Raw genomic sequence first — 20,076 nt, 5'->3', positions numbered from 1 at the left:
TGAGACCCATGTAGGGTCAAATAAATCACACAATTTTTATAAAACACTTTAAGACCATTCCATCTATAAAAAGTATTTGATTCTACCATTTCCAGAATTTTAGAATATTTTTTTTTGAAGTTTTAGCCTATTTGACCTCATTTTGGCCCCACTTCACTATCCCTAGTGGGCAGACCAGGTCCAATATGGATATGATGATAAAATACTATCTCAGGCTCAAATTTTTAACAAAGTTTGACTCGTTTCCAATGAAAATTGAGCAAAAAAATGCTAGGTACACACTTACACTGTATCTGGTGACCAGGTACACACTTACACTGTATCTGGTGACCAAGTACATACTTACACTGTATCTAGTGACCAGGTACACACTTACACTGTATCTGGTGACCAAGTACATACTTACACTGTATCTAGTGACCAGGTACACACTTACACTATATCTGGTGAGTAGACACACTAACACTGTATCTGGTGACCAGGTACACACTTACACTGTATCTGGTGACCAGGTACACACTTACACTGTATTTGGTGAGTAGGTACACACTTACACTGTATTCGGTGACCAGGTACACACTTACACTGTATCTGGTGATCAGGTATACACTAACACTGTATCTAGTGACTAGGTACACACTTACACTGTATTTGGTGAGTAGGTACACACTTACACTGTATTCGGTGACCAGGTACACACTTACACTGTATCTGGTGATCAGGAACACACTTACTCTGTATCTGTTAAGTAGGTACACACTTACACTGTATTCGGTGACCAGGTACACACTTACACTGTATCTGGTGATCAGGAACACACTTACTCTGTATCTGTTAAGTAGGTACACACTTGCACTGTATTTGGTGACCTGGTACACACTTACACTATATCTGGTGAGTAGACACACTAACACTGTATCTGGTGACCAGCTACACACTTACACTGTATCTAGTGACTAGGTACACACTTACACTGTATCTGGTGACTAGGTACATACTTACACTGTATCTGGTGAGTAGGTACACACTTACACTGTATCTGGTGACCAGGTACACACTTACACTGTATCTGGTGACCAAGTACACACTTACACTGTATCTAGTGACCAGGTACACACTTACACTATATCTGGTGAGTAGACACACTAACACTGTATCTGGTGACCAGGTACACACTTACACTGTATCTGGTGACCAGGTACACACTTACACTGTATCTGGTGACTAGGTACACACTTACACTGTATCTGGTGACCAGGTACACACTTACACTGTATCTGGTGACCAGGTACACACTTACACTGTATCTGGTGACTAGGTACACACTTACACTGTATCTGGTGACTAGGTACATACTTACACTGTATCTGGTGAGTAGGTACACACTTACACTGTATCTGGTGACCAGGTACACACTTACACTGTATCTGGTGATCAGGAACACACTTACTCTGTATCTGTTAAGTAGGTACATACTTGCACTGTATTCGGTGACCAGGTACACACTTACACTGTATCTGGTGATCAGGAACACACTTACTCTGTATCTGTTAAGTAGGTACACACTTGCACTGTATCTGGTGACCAGGTACACACTTACACTGTATCTGGTGAGTAGACACACTAACAATGTATCTGGTGACCAGCTACACACTTACACTGTATCTAGTGACTAGGTACACACTTACACTGTATCTGGTGACCAGGTACATACTTACACTGTATCTGGTGAGTAGGTACACACTTACACTGTATCTGGTGACCAGGTACACACTTACACTGTATCTGGTGATCAGGTACACACTTACACTGTATCTGAAGAGTAGGTACACCTTACACTGTATCTGGTGACCAGGTATACACTTACACTGTATCTGGTGACCAGGTACACACTTACACTGTATCTGGTGACCAGTACACACTTACACTGTATCTGGTGACAGGTACACACTTACACTGTATCTGGTGACCAGGTACACACTTACACTGTATCTGGTGACCAGATACACACTGTCTGTATCTGGTGACTAGATACACACTTACACTGTATCTGGTGACCAGGTACACACTTACACTGTATCTGGTGACCAGGTACACACTTACACTGTATCTGGTGACTAGGTACACACTTACACTGTATCTGGTGACCAGGTACACACTTACACTGTATCTGTGACCAGGTACACACTTACACTGTATCTGGTGACTAGGTACACACTTACACTGTATCTGGTGACCAGGTACACACTTACACTGTATCTGGTGACCAGGTACACACTTACACTGTATCTGATGAGTAGGTACACACTTACACTGTATCTGGTGACCAGGTACACACTTACACTGTATCTGGTGACCAGGTACACACTTACACTGTATCTGGTGACCAGGTACACACTTACACTGTATCTGGTGACCAGGTACACACTTACACTGTATCTGGTGAGTAGGTACACACTTACACTGTATCTGGTGACCAGGTACACACTTACACTGTATCTGGTGACCAGGTACACACTTACACTGTATCTGGTGACCAGGTACACACTTACACTGTATCTGGTGACAGAGTACGTACACACTTACACTGTATCTGGTGACCAGGTACACACTTACACTGTACTACTGGTGACCAGGTACACACTTACACTGTATCTGGTGACCAGGTACACACTTACACTGTATCTGGTGACCAGGTACACACTTACACTGTATCTGGTGACCAGGTACACACTTACACTGTATCTGGTGACCAGGTACACACTTACACTGTATCTGGTGACCAGGTACACACTTACACTGTATCTGGTGACCAGGTACACACTTACACTGTATCTGGTGACCAGGTACACACTTACACTGTATCTGGTGACCAGGTACACACTTACACTGTATCTGGTGACCAGGTACACACTTACACTGTATCTGGTGACCAGGTACACACTTACACTGTATCTGGTGACCAGGTACACACTTACACTGTATCTGGTGACCAGGTACACACTTACACTGTATCTGGTGACCAGGTACACACTTACACTGTATCTGGTGACCAGGTACACACACTTACACTGTATCTGGTGACCAGGTACACACTTACACTGTATCTGGTGACCAGGTACACACTTACACTGTATCTGGTGACCAGGTACACACTTACACTGTATCTGGTGACCAGGTACACACTTACACTGTATCTGGTGACCAGGTACACACTTACACTGTATCTGGTGACCAGGTACACACTTACACTGTATCTGGTGACCAGGTACACACTTACACTGTATCTGGTGACCAGGTACACACTTACACTGTATCTGGTGACACACTGTATCTGGTGACCAGGTACACACTTACACTGTATCTGGTGACCAGGTACACACTTACACTGTATCTGGTGACCAGGTACACACTTACACTGTATCTGGTGACCAGGTACACACTTACACTGTATCTGGTGACCAGGTACACACTTACACTGTATCTGGTGACCAGGTACACAGGTACACACTTACACTGTATCTGGTGACCAGGTACACACTTACACTGTATCTGGTGACCAGGTACACACTTACACTGTATCTGATGACCAGGTACACACTTACACTGTATCTGGTGACTAGGTACACACTTACACTGTATCTGGTGACTAGGTACACACTTACACTGTATCTGGTGACCAGGTACACACTTACACTGTATCTGGTGACCAGGTACACACTTACACTGTATCTGGTGACCAGGTACACACTTACACTGTATCTGGTGACCAGGTACACACTTACACTGTATCTGGTGACCAGGTACACACTTACACTGTATCTGGTGACAGGTACACACTTACACTGTATCTGGTGACCAGGTACACACTTACACTGTATCTGGTGACCAGGTACACACTTACACTGTATCTGGTGACCAGGTACACACTTACACTGTATCTGGTGAGCAGGTACACACTTACACTGTATCTGGTGACCAGGTACACACTTACACTGTATCTGGTGACCAGGTACACACTTACACTGTATCTGGTGACCAGGTACACACTTACACTGTATCTGGTGACCAGGTACACACTTACACTGTATCTGGTGACCAGGTACACACTTACACTGTATCTGGTGACCAGGTACACACTTACACTGTATCTGGTGACCAGGTACACACTTACACTGTATCTGGTGAGTACACACTTACACTGTATCTGGTGACCAGGTACACACTTACACTGTATCTGGTGACCAGGTACACACTTACACTGTATCTTGGTGACCAGTTACACTGTACACAGACAATTACACTGTATCTGGTGACCAGGTACACACTTACACTGTATCTGGTGACCAGGTACACACTTACACTGTATCTGGTGACCAGGTACACACTTACACTGTATCTGGTGACCAGTAGTACATACTTACACTGTATCTGGTGACCAGGTACACACTTACACTGTATCTGGTGACCAGGTACACACTTACACTGTATCTGGTGACCAGGTACACACTTACACTGTATCTGGTGACCAGGTACACACTTACACTGTATCTGGTGACCAGGTACACACTTACACTGTATCTGGTGACCAGGTACACACTTACACTGTATCTGGTGACCAGGTACACACTTACACTGTATCTGGTGACCAGGTACACACTTACACTGTATCTGGTGACTAGGTACACACTTACACTGTATCTGGTGACCAGGTACACACTTACACTGTATCTGGTGAGTAGGTACACACTTACACTGTATCTGGTGACCAGGTACACACTTACACTGTATCTGGTGACCAGGTACACACTTACACTGTATCTGGTGACCAGGTACACACTTACACTGTATCTGGTGACCAGGTACACACTTACACTGTATCTGGTGACCAGGTACACACTTACACTGTATGTCTGGTGACCAGGTACACACTTACACTGTATCTGGTGACCAGGTACACACACTTACACTGTATCTGGTGAGTAGGTACACACTTACACTGTATTGTGAAGACACACTTACACTGTATCTGGTGACCAGGTACACACTTACACTGTATCTGGTGTGACCAGGTACACACTTACACTGTATCTGGTGACCAGGTACACACTTACACTGTATCTGGTGACCAGGTACACACTTACACTGTATCTGGTGACCAGGTACACACTTACACTGTATCTGGTGACCAGGTACACACTTACACTGTATCTGGTGACCAGGTACACACTTACACTGTATCTGGTGACCAGGTACACACTTACACTGTATCTGGTGACCAGGTACACACTTACACTGTATCTGGTGACAGGTACACACTTACACTGTATCTGGTGACCAGGTACACACTTACACTGTATCTGGTGACCAGGTACACACTTACACTGTATCTGGTGACACAGTACACACTTACACTGTATCTGGTGACCAGGTACACACTTACACTGTATCTGGTGACCAGGTACACACTTACACTGTATCTGGTGAGTAGGTACACACTTACACTGTATCTGGTGACCAGGTACACACTTACACTGTATCTGGTGACCAGGTACACACTTACACTGTATCTGGTGAGTAGGTACACACTTACACTGTATCTGGTGACCAGGTACACACTTACACTGTATCTGTGACCAGGTACACACTTACACTGTATCTGGTGATAGACACACTACACTGTATCTGGTGACCAGGTACACACTTACACTGTATCTGTGACCAGGTACACACTTACACTGTATCTGGTGACCAGGTACACACTTACACTGTATCTGGTGACAGGTACACACTTACACTGTATCTGGTGACCAGGTACACACTTACACTGTATCTGGTGACCAGGTACACACTTACACTGTATCTGGTGAGTAGGTACACACTTAACTGTATCTGGTGACCAGGTACACATTACACTGTATCTGGTGACCAGGTACACACTTACACTGTATCTGGTGAGTAGACACACACACTTACACTGTATCTGGGACCAGGTACACACTTACACTGTATCTGGTGAAGACACACTCACTGTATCTGGTGACCAGGTACACACTTACACTGTATCTGGTGACCAGGTACACACTTACACTGTATCTGATGACCAGGTACACACTTACACTGTATCTAGTGACTAGGTACACACTTACACTGTATCTGATGACCAGGTACACACTTACACTGTATCTGGTGACCAGGTACACACTTACACTGTATCTGATGTACACACTTACACTGTATCTGATGACCAGGTACACACTTACACTGTATCTGGTGACTAGGTACACACTTACACTGTATCTGATGACCAGGTACACACTTACACTGTATCTGGTGACCAGGTACACACTTACACTGTATCTGATGACCAGGTACACACTTACACTGTATCTGGTGACCAGGTACACACTTACACTGTATCTAGTGACTAGGTACACACTTACACTGTATCTAGTGACCAGGTACATACTTACACTGTATCTGGTGACCAGGTACATACTTACACTGTATCTGGTGACCAGGTACATACTTACACTGTATCTGGTGACCAGGTACATACTTACACTGTATCTGATGACCAGGTACATACTTACACTGTATCTGATGACCAGGTACACACTTACACTATATCTGATGACTAGGTACACACTTACACTGTATCTAGTGACTAGGTACACACTTACACTGTATCTGATGACCAGGTACACACTTACACTGTATCTGGTGACCAGGTACACACTTACACTGTATCTGATGACCAGGTACACACTTACACTGTATCTGATGACCAGGTACACACTTACACTGTATCTAGTGACTAGGTACACACTTACACTGTATCTGATGACTAGGTACACACTTACACTGTATCTGGTGACCAGGTACACACTTACACTGTATCTGATGACCAGGTACACACTTACACTGTATCTGATGACCAGGTACACACTTACACTGTATCTGATGACCAGGTACACACTTACACTGTATCTGATGACCAGGTACACACTTACACTGTATCTGATGACCAGGTACACACTTACACTGTATCTGATGACCAGGTACACACTTACACTGTACTTTGTCAGGAGGTAGGTCTTGTTCTGTCTAGTTGTTATTATGTCTTTGATAGGCATGTTCACAGATCCCATTGTTGTCAAAACACGGATGTTATCAGGTGACTTCAGGTATAGCTGTAGGAGTGGAATGAAAATGGTTTTAATCTATTTTTTTTTTTTTTTTTTGATGACATGAAAACTAACTAATTGTTACCATTTTATAACAGTAATAATTTGAAAACAATCGAATATTTTTGGTTTGATATGTTGGCTTAATGGCCTAAAGGCCAGGGTCATTTAAGGATGTGCCAGGCTTAGGAAGTGAAGAAAAGTCGGAATATCCAGAGAAAACCCACAAACCTACAGTCAGTACCTTAGTAAGTGCCCTACATGTACACAGGTTTCGAGTTTGAAACTTAGGGGTCACAGGAGGGCTTATTGTAAAATATTGGAACAATTCTTAACCACATGGCCTGGATATGTTGATCTACATATGCTTCAGACTTTTTTTTAATCTGAGAGTCCCACAATGGTTACCTTTATAACATGATTTTACTAAAAATTAATCTTAAGATCTGAATTGAGAGGCCAGAAATTTATCATTGTCTTCAAATCTGGTGTCAGGATGCGTCAGAAGCTTGAATCAAGTGGCCAAGTCTTTGAATCTAAAAGTCAAGCATGGTAATTCATGATGCAAAGTTGTCAAATACATTCAAATTATATAAGATATCTTAAAAATATATGAACAATTTAATGTTGGTTGCAACACGATTTCTCATTGGTCATATATTTTTTTCTTTTAATTTAAGTTTTAGACTAAAACATAAAACACATTCTGATGACAGTAAACACAAATGACTTTATCTTTTGTTGAAATCATGAATATCAATAATAATCAATATACATAATGTATTGAGGTAAAGGTTTATAAGCAGAAAACATGAAAATGGCATTACTATGATTGTCTGTATAGTGTTACATAAAATAGGACCAATTCCCATAAAATATTCACCGTAGTGAAGGGTGTGTGTGGAGATTTTGATTTATGACACTGGAAACACTTATTACGTACCTTATATTTGGTATACAGTGCATCATAGAAAACCATTCTTTTTACATATATGTACGTATATTTTACGTATATGTAAATCCAGTTTTTATTGCATGTCTCTAAGTTTTTTATATGGGTTAAACAAGATCATAATTTGGTCTATTGATGTAATAGTCTGTGAAATCATTTATTTTGGTTGCGCTCAATTTTCGTGGATTACAAAATTTTACTATTTTGTTGGCACTTATATTCGTGGAGAAGTTGACCTTAAAGTACAATACAGTCGAAAATACAGTTGACACTGTCACCAGTACTGTGTGATCCCTCGAGAGGAACTAAGCGCTACAACACAACCCACTTACAACCTGGAGTCAGTACTTGACCAGCGGATTTACAGGCGTCCCAATGAAACAATTATTGTGTCAACATTGATAATTTCATGGCTCAATTATTAATTGGTAGATATGTTCTTATTTTCATATTTGTTTTACCAGGATTGCAAACAGCCCTAGGGCTACTAGATGCTCTCCTCAACACATATGACAATACGTTATATACAAGATAATACATTAGAATAACACACACACACGCACAAACATTCTATAACAAAAACAAACAAAAGAGAAAAGAGAGAAAATGGAAGGGAAAAATGGGGCTGGGGCTGGGGGTGTAAACAAGAGGCCCAGAGGGCCTGTACGTATCACCCACCTGGTTTGTATAATGCCAAATAATACTTACCTTTAATTTTCCAATTGGCCCCATCCTTTGTTCTCCAGAGCCAAAATTTATACACACTCCGGTCCCCCTTCCCCCAAGAATGTTTCTGGCCAAATTTGGTTACAATCCATGTAGAACTCTATCACTAGTATCAATTTAAAAGATTTACCTCTATTTTCTCTATTGGGCCTGCCCCTCTTGCCCCTAGAGGTTAGAGCAAAAATTTACCCAAACACCAACTGTTCCCCTTCTCCCAAGAATGTTTCTGGCCAAATTTGGTTACAATCCATGTAGAACTCTATGACTAGTAGCAATCTAAGGAAATGTTGACATACGGACAAGGCACCGGCCATGACAAATGCTCCTATAATGATTTATAATCAAGGAATTACCACATGTTTATTGTTGGGAGGTTTTACTGATTTTTCAACATTAATACACCGATTCCGGGATACAACATTCAGTCAGTTTAGTCATGTGACTTTCATCACCATGTGACTTAATTAAGGGCACATTTGAAACAAAATGGCGGCATATGTAATGATTGAACACGGGTGGAAAATTACATATCATGATAGAACAATTAACATTAATTATGGGAACATATTGTATTAAATTTAATCTAAATATGCACGAAAATTGAACAGTTGGAAATCAGCGGTATCTGACGTCTCACTCACAAATATTTCATAACTTACCTTGGTGCATTTTCCCAAAAATCAATAACAAATAAGAAACACAGAACATAACAGTTTATCTTAGTTCCGTTATCGAGCAAGTATTACCGACTATGACCTTTACCCGGACATTGGTATTCTCTGCCCTAAAAGTGTCACCGCCATGACATTGGTATTCTCTGCCCTAAATTTTTCGCAGTCACATGACCAAATCAACGTTTTCTACCTCCCACCCAGAAGAGTTCCTTGTATCCCGGAATAGGCGTATTGTATATTGCTTGCACTTTGGTCAGTGAATACTTCTGCTTTTTCTTTATTGTTGATACATGTGTTATTGTTTTTGTTCAAAGATGGAATTAAGTGACAAGATTTTTTTCCCAAAAAAGTGATTTGGTGAAAGACCAGAATCCTTTGCTGGTGTTGCTGTTAGTAAGCTTTGTTACTTTAGCTTCATTTTTGGTATGCTGAAATAGCTGTTTGCCTTCGAACCAATAAGCACCCCCATCCCTTTGTTGAAATCTCAATTTATCGTACCTCAAATCAAATACAGACTGAAAATATGACAATTGTTTAGGCTTCTTCATCTGATTTATTTTGCAAATTTATTTATGGCTTAATCTGCAATATTATTTTTAATGACAGGCTGGTCCAAATTTGGTTCTAATAAGTGCACCCTTATTTTTTGTCAATGTTTTAAGCGCCCTGGGTCTTATACAGTAATTTGGTTGTATTTTTCTCAATTAATAAATGAGACTTGGCTTATACAACTTAGTTTATAAGTCAAAGCCAGAGGAAGCAAAAACAATCTGATTAAAATACAGATCCATTGGATAAGAGGATCTGAGAACATCCCATTAGGGGTCACGTCAAGATGACCTTTTGAAATGGCTAATCAAATTGGCACTGCCAGAATCTTGACTGGGGATGAAATAGTTTGAAAAAGCTGTCCAAATTATTTTCGTGTATGTAGTCATCTCGCCTGAAGTGCACAACAAAGCTAATTGTATCGGTATGTATACTGGGGCGAAAAGACGTTTTCAATTGATGTTGCAAGGTGTAGAAACTGCATTTGTTCTGAAGTACACGTGGTGTAAAGGTCATCTGGACGTGACCCCTTATGGGATATTGTCAGATCCTCTATTGAACAGAGTGGTTATAAGGATATGTGTTTTAATCAGATTGAAGCAAAAAATGTATAAAAGCTCAATGATGACTTGATTTACCTTCCGAAGAGTTCCTGACTGTGTGCCCACCAGGATAGTTGTAAGATCATTTCTGAAACCTGCACCAACACTTGTTAGGCCTCTCTCATGATACAATGGCGTCTTCTTCAGGGGTACCACTCCAACCATGTTAGAAAAAGTATTGCTATTAACGGCACTGCAATAATTAGTCTCGTTTAATTGACCACACAGTCCCTGAGGGTCCTAAAAATAAAATAATAATATGGAATTGTATGGAACAGAGGTCTCACAATAAACATAGCAAAATTATTAATTGGGCAACAGTATTTTTTGTTTCCGATCCTTTTGATTTATCAGCCTGCATGGCGAAAAAAACCCAAACATAAGCTATACATATGTAGTTAAAACATAATCAACTTTGATGTGGTGTGGAATATTTGGTTCGATTGAAGTTTCAATTTTTGCTGTTTGATCTTTGACCTCTGAAATTACTATAAGCCCAGAAAAATTGGATGTTTTGAATAGATAATGCAATTGGGCCTAAGGTATTTTCAAGCAAAAATATTTTGCTTATCACTGAGTGAACATTAAACTGCCTAAATCATTGATGCCTCTTCTTCACCCATAGATATTTTCCTTACCATACAGTTTGGACACTGTCTGTCATTGCTAGTCTTTAGGTAATCTGTTGGATATTCCTTTGGATTACCACATGATGGAGCCCTTATCCGTGACTCTCTGAATCCTTCCAGTAGTTCGTCCTCTGTGTAAACACATACAGCACATGGTGTGGAGGCAGTGACATCCTCTGTTTCTGAAAAGAGTGCCACAAGCACTTGGCCCTGGTCATGTTGAACCACAGTTCCATCCTGGATATATGAGAAACCATTACACTCTATCGGAATGTCTTGATAGGTGTTTGGTGCTGCTGTAACATTAGCACACATTTTAGAAACCTTAGACACTGCTCTCTTTGTTGCTTTTGTAATTATCTGCATGAGTGTGTACACAGAATTAGAACTACTCATATAAAAGATTCCTTTCACAACAAATGCATATTCATTTTTTTTGGCTTCAATACTAAATTTTTTATCATTTTCATTGAAATTGGCTGACACCATAAAATCATCCTTGTCCAGTTGTCCTGCATAAAGAATATTTCGTACTTTCTCATTGTTTTCCAGATAGTCTGATGTTTGAACATAAGATTTGCCGATGATGAGGACAGGTTTCGTATCGACCCTAACTATTACACCTTCAGTAGGGTCTGCTTCCTCAGTGTTTACAACCACATAGGCGGTACTAACATAGACAAGGCTAGAGATGTTCTGGAGGTCTCTACCTACACATCGCCCGAGGAACAGCGTACTACATGTCACAAGTATATTAGGCTCATACACCTGTAACAACTTGATATAATCATTATATTTGTCAATATCACAGTTCTCATCATTGATATCCACCTGGTCTTTCCTACAAATCTTTGAGTCTCTCTTTGGCCCAGTTTCAATGAATCCTCTCTGTTCCGTGAGGTCAGCGTTCAGATGATATAGGATGTTTTTCCCACCGACATAGACATTTTCACCAGTACTGTCCACCGCTATCTTGGTAAACTCTGAGGTATCAGATGTTGTAGGTATAAATCTTCTAATACAGCAAACAAACTCAACATACAGGATGAACACAGCTAAACTTGTCCTGAACCAAGAACATGCCATGATCTATAACAAAACCGTTCACTTACGATAACCAAATTTCACGACAAATTCTCAGTTTAGATACTTTGTATGTACGCCTGTAATTGAGTGATATTTAGTTTTCACATTTAGGATGACGTTTTTACAGACAAAGATGAGCATCCTGCTTTAAAGCTGCATTAAAAGGTCCACTTCACCAGATGATGATGACATTGCTATCCATACTGTACTGTATGCCTTTCAGCTCCAGTAAGATAATTTGCCGAAAATCTGAAAAAATAAAAACAACATCATGATATTGTAATACCCATCAATATTTACATTCACCATGTCACTTCTACTATATAAACTGATCAAGCCAAAGTGAAGTCATGACCATTACTAATGTTGACAAGTTAACATCAGCTGATCACGTCAAAATGGCTGTTCCATCTTGTGGAGTACATCATCGTTGATAAACGGTTTTCCTGGTCCAACTTGAATTTTTTTTTAATGCGTAAACACCCAAAATGAGTTAATAACACGGAGCCGCAAAGCATGACATAATCCCCAGCGCCCCACAGTTGAAATTAAAACCCAAATACATCAAGGTCAAAGTCACAATTATTCAAGAGCCTTGATATATTTTATAAGCAATAATATATTAATCATGAGTCATTATCTTTAACGTTATACCTTGTTAACTTTTGGTGGTACACTGTAAATTACTTATTTCAAGCTTTTCTTGATTCATGAGTATGAAAATTTACAGCACATATAATTTTAAGTATTATATATGGATATGTGTGGAATGTATCCTAATATAACAAAAGAATTTACTTACAATTTTATAGATACCAGGTTAACACTACAAACATTTGATAACACAGGTAAATACTGGGGTACCACTAGAACAACTTCTAGCCTTGCTACCTAATATGTATTCTGTGAAAGCAATATGGCCTTTAACTTAAGTGTTCTTCCTTCCTGGTAAAGCTAGGACATTGCTAACATGTTATCAGCGTGTAAAATGAGAGGGCAATGTTTATTTCCTCATGTACTTCATTTTCTAGCATTATTCATATTTTCCCCACCGTTGCCTTCTGTGATATACAGGGTGCTTAAAATATTGAAAAAATAAGGGAATGCCTAATCAATGATATTTATCTCACTAATCAATGTGATACTGATGTCACTAATCAATGATACTGATGTCACTAATCAATGATATTTATGTCACTAATCAATGATATTTATGTCACTAATCAATGTGATACTGATGTCACTAATCAATGATACTGATGTCACTAATCAATGATACTGATGTCACTAATCAATGTGATACTGATGTCACTAATCAATGATACTGATGTCACTAATCAATGATACTGATGTCACTAATCAATGATACTGATGTCACTAATCAATGATACTGATGTCATTAATCAATGTGATACTGATGTCACTAATCAATGATACTGATGTCACTAATCAATGATATTTATGTCACTAATCAATGATACTGATGTCACTAATCAATGTGATACTGATGTCACTAATCAATGATACTGATGTCACTAATCAATGATACTGATGTCACTAATCAATGATACTGATGTCACTAATCAATGATACTGATGTCAATAATCAATGATACTGACGTCACTAATCAATGTGATACTGATGTCATTAATCAATGTGATACTGATGTCACTAATCAATGATACTGATGTCAATAATCAATGATACTGATGTCATTAATCAATGTGATACTGATGTCACTAATCAATGATACTGATGTCACTAATCAATGATACTGATGTCACTAATCAATGATACTGATGTCACTAATCAATGATACTGATGTCAATAATCAATGATACTGATGTCATTAATCAATGTGATACTGATGTCACTAATCAATGATACTGATGTCACTAATCAATGATACTGATGTCACTAATCAATGTGATACTGATGTCACTAATCAATGATACTGATGTCACTAATCAATGATACTGATGTCATTAATCAATGATATTTATGTCACTAATCAATGATACTGATGTCACTAATCAATGTGATACTGATGTCACTAATCAATGTGATACTGATGTCACTAATCAATGTGATACTGTTGTCACTAATCAATGTGATACTGATGTCAATAATCAATGATACTGATGTCACTAATCAATGATACTGATGTCATTAATCAATGATATTTATGTCACTAATCAATGATACTGATGTCACTAATCAATGTGATACTGTTGTCACTAATCAATGTGATACTGATGTCACTAATCAATGATACTGATGTCACTAATCAATGATACTGATGTCACTAATCAATCAATGTGATACTGATGTCACTAATCAATGATACTGATGTCACTAATCAATGTGATACTGATGTCACTAATCAATGTGATACTGATGTCACTAATCAATGATACTGATGTCACAAATCAATGTGATACTGATGTCACTAATCAATGATACTGATGTCATTAATCAATGATACTGATGTCACTAATCAATGATACTGATGTCACTAATCAATGTGATACTGATGTCACTAATCAATGATACTGATGTCACTAATCAATGATACTGATGTCACTAATCCATGATACTGATGTCACTAATCAGTGTGATACTGATGTCACTAATCAATGTGATACTGATGTCACTAATCAATGATACTGATGTCACTAATCCATGATACTGATGTCACTAATCAGTGTGATACTGATGTCACTAATCAATGATACTGATGTCACTAATCAATGTAATACTGATGTCATTAATCAATGATACTGATGTCACTAATCAATGATACTGATGTCACTAATCAATGATACTGATGTCACTAATCAATGATACTGATGTCAATAATCAATGATACTGATGTCATTAATCAATGTGATACTGATGTCACTAATCAATGATACTGATGTCACTAATCAATGATACTGATGTCACTAATCAATGTGATACTGATGTCACTAATCAATGATACTGATGTCACTAATCAATGATACTGATGTCATTAATCAATGTGATATTTATGTCACTAATCAATGATACTGATGTCACTAATCAATGTGATACTGATGTCACTAATCAATGTGATACTGATGTCACTAATCAATGTGATACTGTTGTCACTAATCAATGTGATACTGATGTCAATAATCAATGATACTGATGTCACTAATCAATGATACTGATGTCATTAATCAATGATATTTATGTCACTAATCAATGATACTGATGTCACTAATCAATGTGATACTGTTGTCACTAATCAATGTGATACTGATGTCACTAATCAATGATACTGATGTCACTAATCAATGATACTGATGTCACTAATCAATGTGATACTGATGTCACTAATCAATGTGATACTGATGTCACTAATCAATGATACTGATGTCACTAATCAATGTGATACTGATGTCACTAATCAATGTGATACTGATGTCACTAATCAATGATACTGATGTCACAAATCAATATGATACTGATGTCACTAATCAATGATACTGATGTCATTAATCAATGATACTGATGTCACTAATCAATGATACTGATGTCACTAATCAATGTGATACTGATGTCACTAATCAATGATACTGATGTCACTAATCAATGATACTGATGTCACTAATCCATGATACTGATGTCACTAATCAGTGTGATACTGATGTCACTAATCAATGTGATACTGATGTCACTAATCAATGATACTGATGTCACTAATCCATGATACTGATGTCACTAATCAGTGTGATACTGATGTCACTAATCAATGATACTGATGTCACTAATCAATGTAATACTGATGTCATTAATCAATGATACTGATGTCACTAATCAATGATATTTATGTCACTAATCAATGTGATACTGATGTCACTAATCAATGTGATACTGATGTCACTAATCAATGATACTGATGTCACTAATCAATGTGATACTGATGTCACTAATCAATGATACTGATGTCACTAATCAATGTGATACTGATGTCACTAATCAATGATACTGATGTCACTAATCAATGTGATACTGATGTCACTAATCAATGTGATACTGATGTCACTAATCAATGTGATACTGATGTCACTAATCAATGTGATACCGATGTCACTAATCAATAATACTGATGTCATTAATCAATGATACTGATGTCACTAATCAATGTGATACTGATGTCACTAATCAATGTGATACTGATGTCACTAATCAATGATACTGATGTCACTAATCAGTGTGATACTGATGTCGCTAATCAATGTGATACTGATGTCACTAATCAATGATACCGATGTCACTAATCAATGATACTGATGTCACTAATCAATGATTCTGATGTCACTAATCAATGTGTTACTGATGTCACTAATCAATGATACTGATGTCACTAATCAATGATACTGATGTCATTAATCAATGATACTGATGTCACTTATCAATGTGATACTGATGTCACTAATCAATGATACTGATGTCACTAATCAGTGTGATACTGATGTCACTAATCAATGATACTGATGTCATTAATCAATGTGATACTGATGTCACTAATCAATGTGATACTGATGTCACTAATCAATGATACTGATGTCACTAATCAATGATACTGATGTCACTAATCAATGATACTGATGTCACTAATCAATGTGATACTGATGTCATTAATCAATGTGATACTGATGTCACTAATCAATGTGATACTGATGTCATTAATCAATGTGATACTGATGTCACTAATCAATGATACTGATGTCACTAATCAATGATACCGATGTCACTAATCAATGTGTTACTGATGTCACTAATCAATGTGTTACTGATGTCACTAATCAATGATACTGATGTCACTAATCAATGTGATACTGATGTCATTAATCAATGTGATACTGATGTCATTAATCAATGTGATACTGATGTCACTAATCAATGATACTGATGTCACTAATCAATGATACTGATGTCACTAATCAATGTGATACTGATGTCACTAATCAATGATACTGATGTCACTAATCAATGATACTGATGTCACTAATCAATGTGATACTGATGTCACTAATCAATGATACCGATGTCACTAATCAATGTGATACTGATGTCACTAATCAATGTGATACTGATGTCACTAATCAATGTGATACTGATGTCACTAATCAATGATATTGATGTCACTAATCAATGTGATACTGATGTCACTAATCAATGATACTGATGTCACTAATCAATGTGATACTGATGTCACTAATCAATGATACTGATGTCACTAATCAATGTGATACTGATGTCACTAATCAATGATACTGATGTCACTAATCAATGATACTGATGTCACTAATCAATGTGATACTGATGTCACTAATCAATGATACTGATGTCATTAATCAATGATACTGATGTCACTGATCAATGATACTGATGTCGCTAATCAATGATACTGATGTCACTAATCAATGTGATACTGATGTCACTAATCAATGTGATACTGATGTCACTAATCAATGATACTGATGTCATTAATCAATGATACTGATGTCACTAATCAATGATACTGATGTCACTAATCAATGATACTGATGTCACTAATCAATGTAATACTGATGTCACTAATCAATGATACTGATGTCACTAATCAATGATACTGATGTCACTAATCAATGATACTGATGTCACTAATCAATGATACTGATGTCACTAATCAGTGATACTGATGTCACCTGTCAATATATCATAATATGTGTCGCCAGATTGCACAGTATACGTGCGCTTGATACAGTTTCCCTTTGGCTAAGTTTTTTATATTTTGTTACTTACCTTGTCGCCGTGTGGATGAAAATGTATCTGCCATATACACACAATACACTTTTTGGGTCTTACCTTAACAAACTATACTTTCGCCATTAGAGAATTCTCCGAAAGTGTTTCCCAAAATTGTCGTGAAAAAACTTCCTGGTTTGCTAAAGCGGGCGACATCTGTCGGTCGGGAGTCAAAATAATATACCGTTCACACATTTCCGGGTCGACGCCTAAACTTGTGCACCAGACCAACACCTCTTGTTGTGTTAATATTTCATTTGTAAGACTGTAGTACATGTACCTATTTCTGTCACAAAAACACACACACACACACACATATGTTCACACATATGATTTTATCGTGATCAGTCGAGCTCTTTACCCTAGCCTATTAAGTTACTGAGAAGGAAACATCCTCTTGTTTGAAAAGTTACTGTCCTATGCTGTAGGCCTACACATGTGTTAACTAGCCCTACCGCTTTTATACCCTATATCTATATGTTATGCTCCACTAAATCACATCCCTATAAGTCTATACGATGACCGGTGCTGGGATACCACGTTCACTACGTACACTTAATTTTGTTGGTCAAATTATACACGTTTCCTTAACTGTTACAAATAAATATAGTATACGTTGAACAGTCGGGCAAGGATAGCTGAAGTCGGTAAAAATGGTGTGAATGTATCCGGTATAATTTCTTATGAAATGGAAAAATAAAATCTCTCGTCAAAATCTGTCTGCGTACGAAGAAATTGATTTTAAAGTATGGAAATTCTAAAACGTCCTCCCGGCTCACTATGTCCGTGGTTACATTTCCACGTAGCCTCGCTTTCAATGCTTTCAACTTTTCTTTGCTTTAATGGTCAGAACTGGTAAACTAAGCAGAACTTGACCGTCGTATTAATATGTGAGAACTTTTGGAAGGCCAATGAACGCATTTAGACTGGTTTTCTTTGCCCGACTATTCACTTTAAAGTTGTATACACATACATGTAACATTGTAAGTGTGAGTCCTTGAGCTAGTTGAAACACAGGGGGGAAAACCATTTCTGTGACAAAATTTGACTAGAAAACGAAGACCTGGTATATTAGAATTTAGCGCGAAGTTATAATAAAATGTATTACTATTAACTAGGGCAGGCAATTTCCGTATTTAATATTAGGCATACTAGCTAGAACAATTTGCAGTCAGTGAAAGTAATTTTGGAAAGTTTGTGAACGGTGTAAATTTGGTACGTGATTGAAGCACTGTACATGTTGTAGTTTACGAGAGCCAAAATAAAATCACATGTATATGCGATATTTAAATTGGAATTGGGAAAGTGAATTTCAACGAAATACGACTTCACGATCCTGCTACCTAGATGACTATAAAAATCATATATATTATTCCTATAGTGGTCATGGATGATAAATAAAACTGATGGTCCGTAAGTTCACCACAAAAATCAATTACAAAATATTTTTCAAAGCAAGAGTACAGTACCCTGCAATTTATAGTTACATGTATATAATACGGGGTTTCAGTATTACACATACAGTACATACATGTAGGTTTTATAAATTACTGTATGTATAATACTGAAACCTACATGTATGTACGTATACTGTATGTGTATTACTGAAACCTACATGTATGTACTTTTGAATAATTATTTTTATTATTTTTCATACTAAATCCGACTCTACGGTGGCTGATTTGTGCCATTTCGTCTTTTCGTGTTTTTCGCCTTTTCGGGGCGAAAAGACGAAAATTAAGAAACCTTAAATTTCGTCTTTTCGCCCCGAAAAGACGAAATTTAACAAATTTAAATTTCGCCCCGAAAAGACGAAATTTAACAAATTTAAATTTCGTCTTTTCGTGGCGA

General features: G+C 37.9%; 1 protein-coding gene across 1 annotated transcript in view; it reads right to left on the bottom strand.

The window, feature by feature from the left end:
- The window catches only part of LOC138305002 (plexin-A4-like), an 83,614-nt gene extending 64,978 nt beyond the window's left edge, over positions 1-18,636 (bottom strand). Inside the window, exons 1-4 of the mRNA XM_069245418.1 lie at positions 18,223-18,636; positions 11,329-12,654; positions 10,727-10,930; positions 7,074-7,193 (exon numbers count right to left, since the gene is read on the bottom strand). Coding sequence (XP_069101519.1) covers positions 7,074-7,193; positions 10,727-10,930; positions 11,329-12,405 — 1,401 coding nt within the window. The 5' untranslated portion in view covers positions 12,406-12,654; positions 18,223-18,636. The remainder of the gene's footprint in view (positions 1-7,073; positions 7,194-10,726; positions 10,931-11,328; positions 12,655-18,222) is intronic.
- Between the last annotated feature and the right edge of the window lie 1,440 nt (positions 18,637-20,076).

This window comes from Argopecten irradians, chromosome 12 (genome assembly GCF_041381155.1).
Source record: "Argopecten irradians isolate NY chromosome 12, Ai_NY, whole genome shotgun sequence".
Classification (NCBI taxonomy): Eukaryota; Metazoa; Mollusca; class Bivalvia; order Pectinida; family Pectinidae; genus Argopecten; species Argopecten irradians.
The sequence above is the reverse complement of the archived record's forward strand: the minus strand, read 5'-3'. Positions and strand labels throughout refer to the sequence as shown.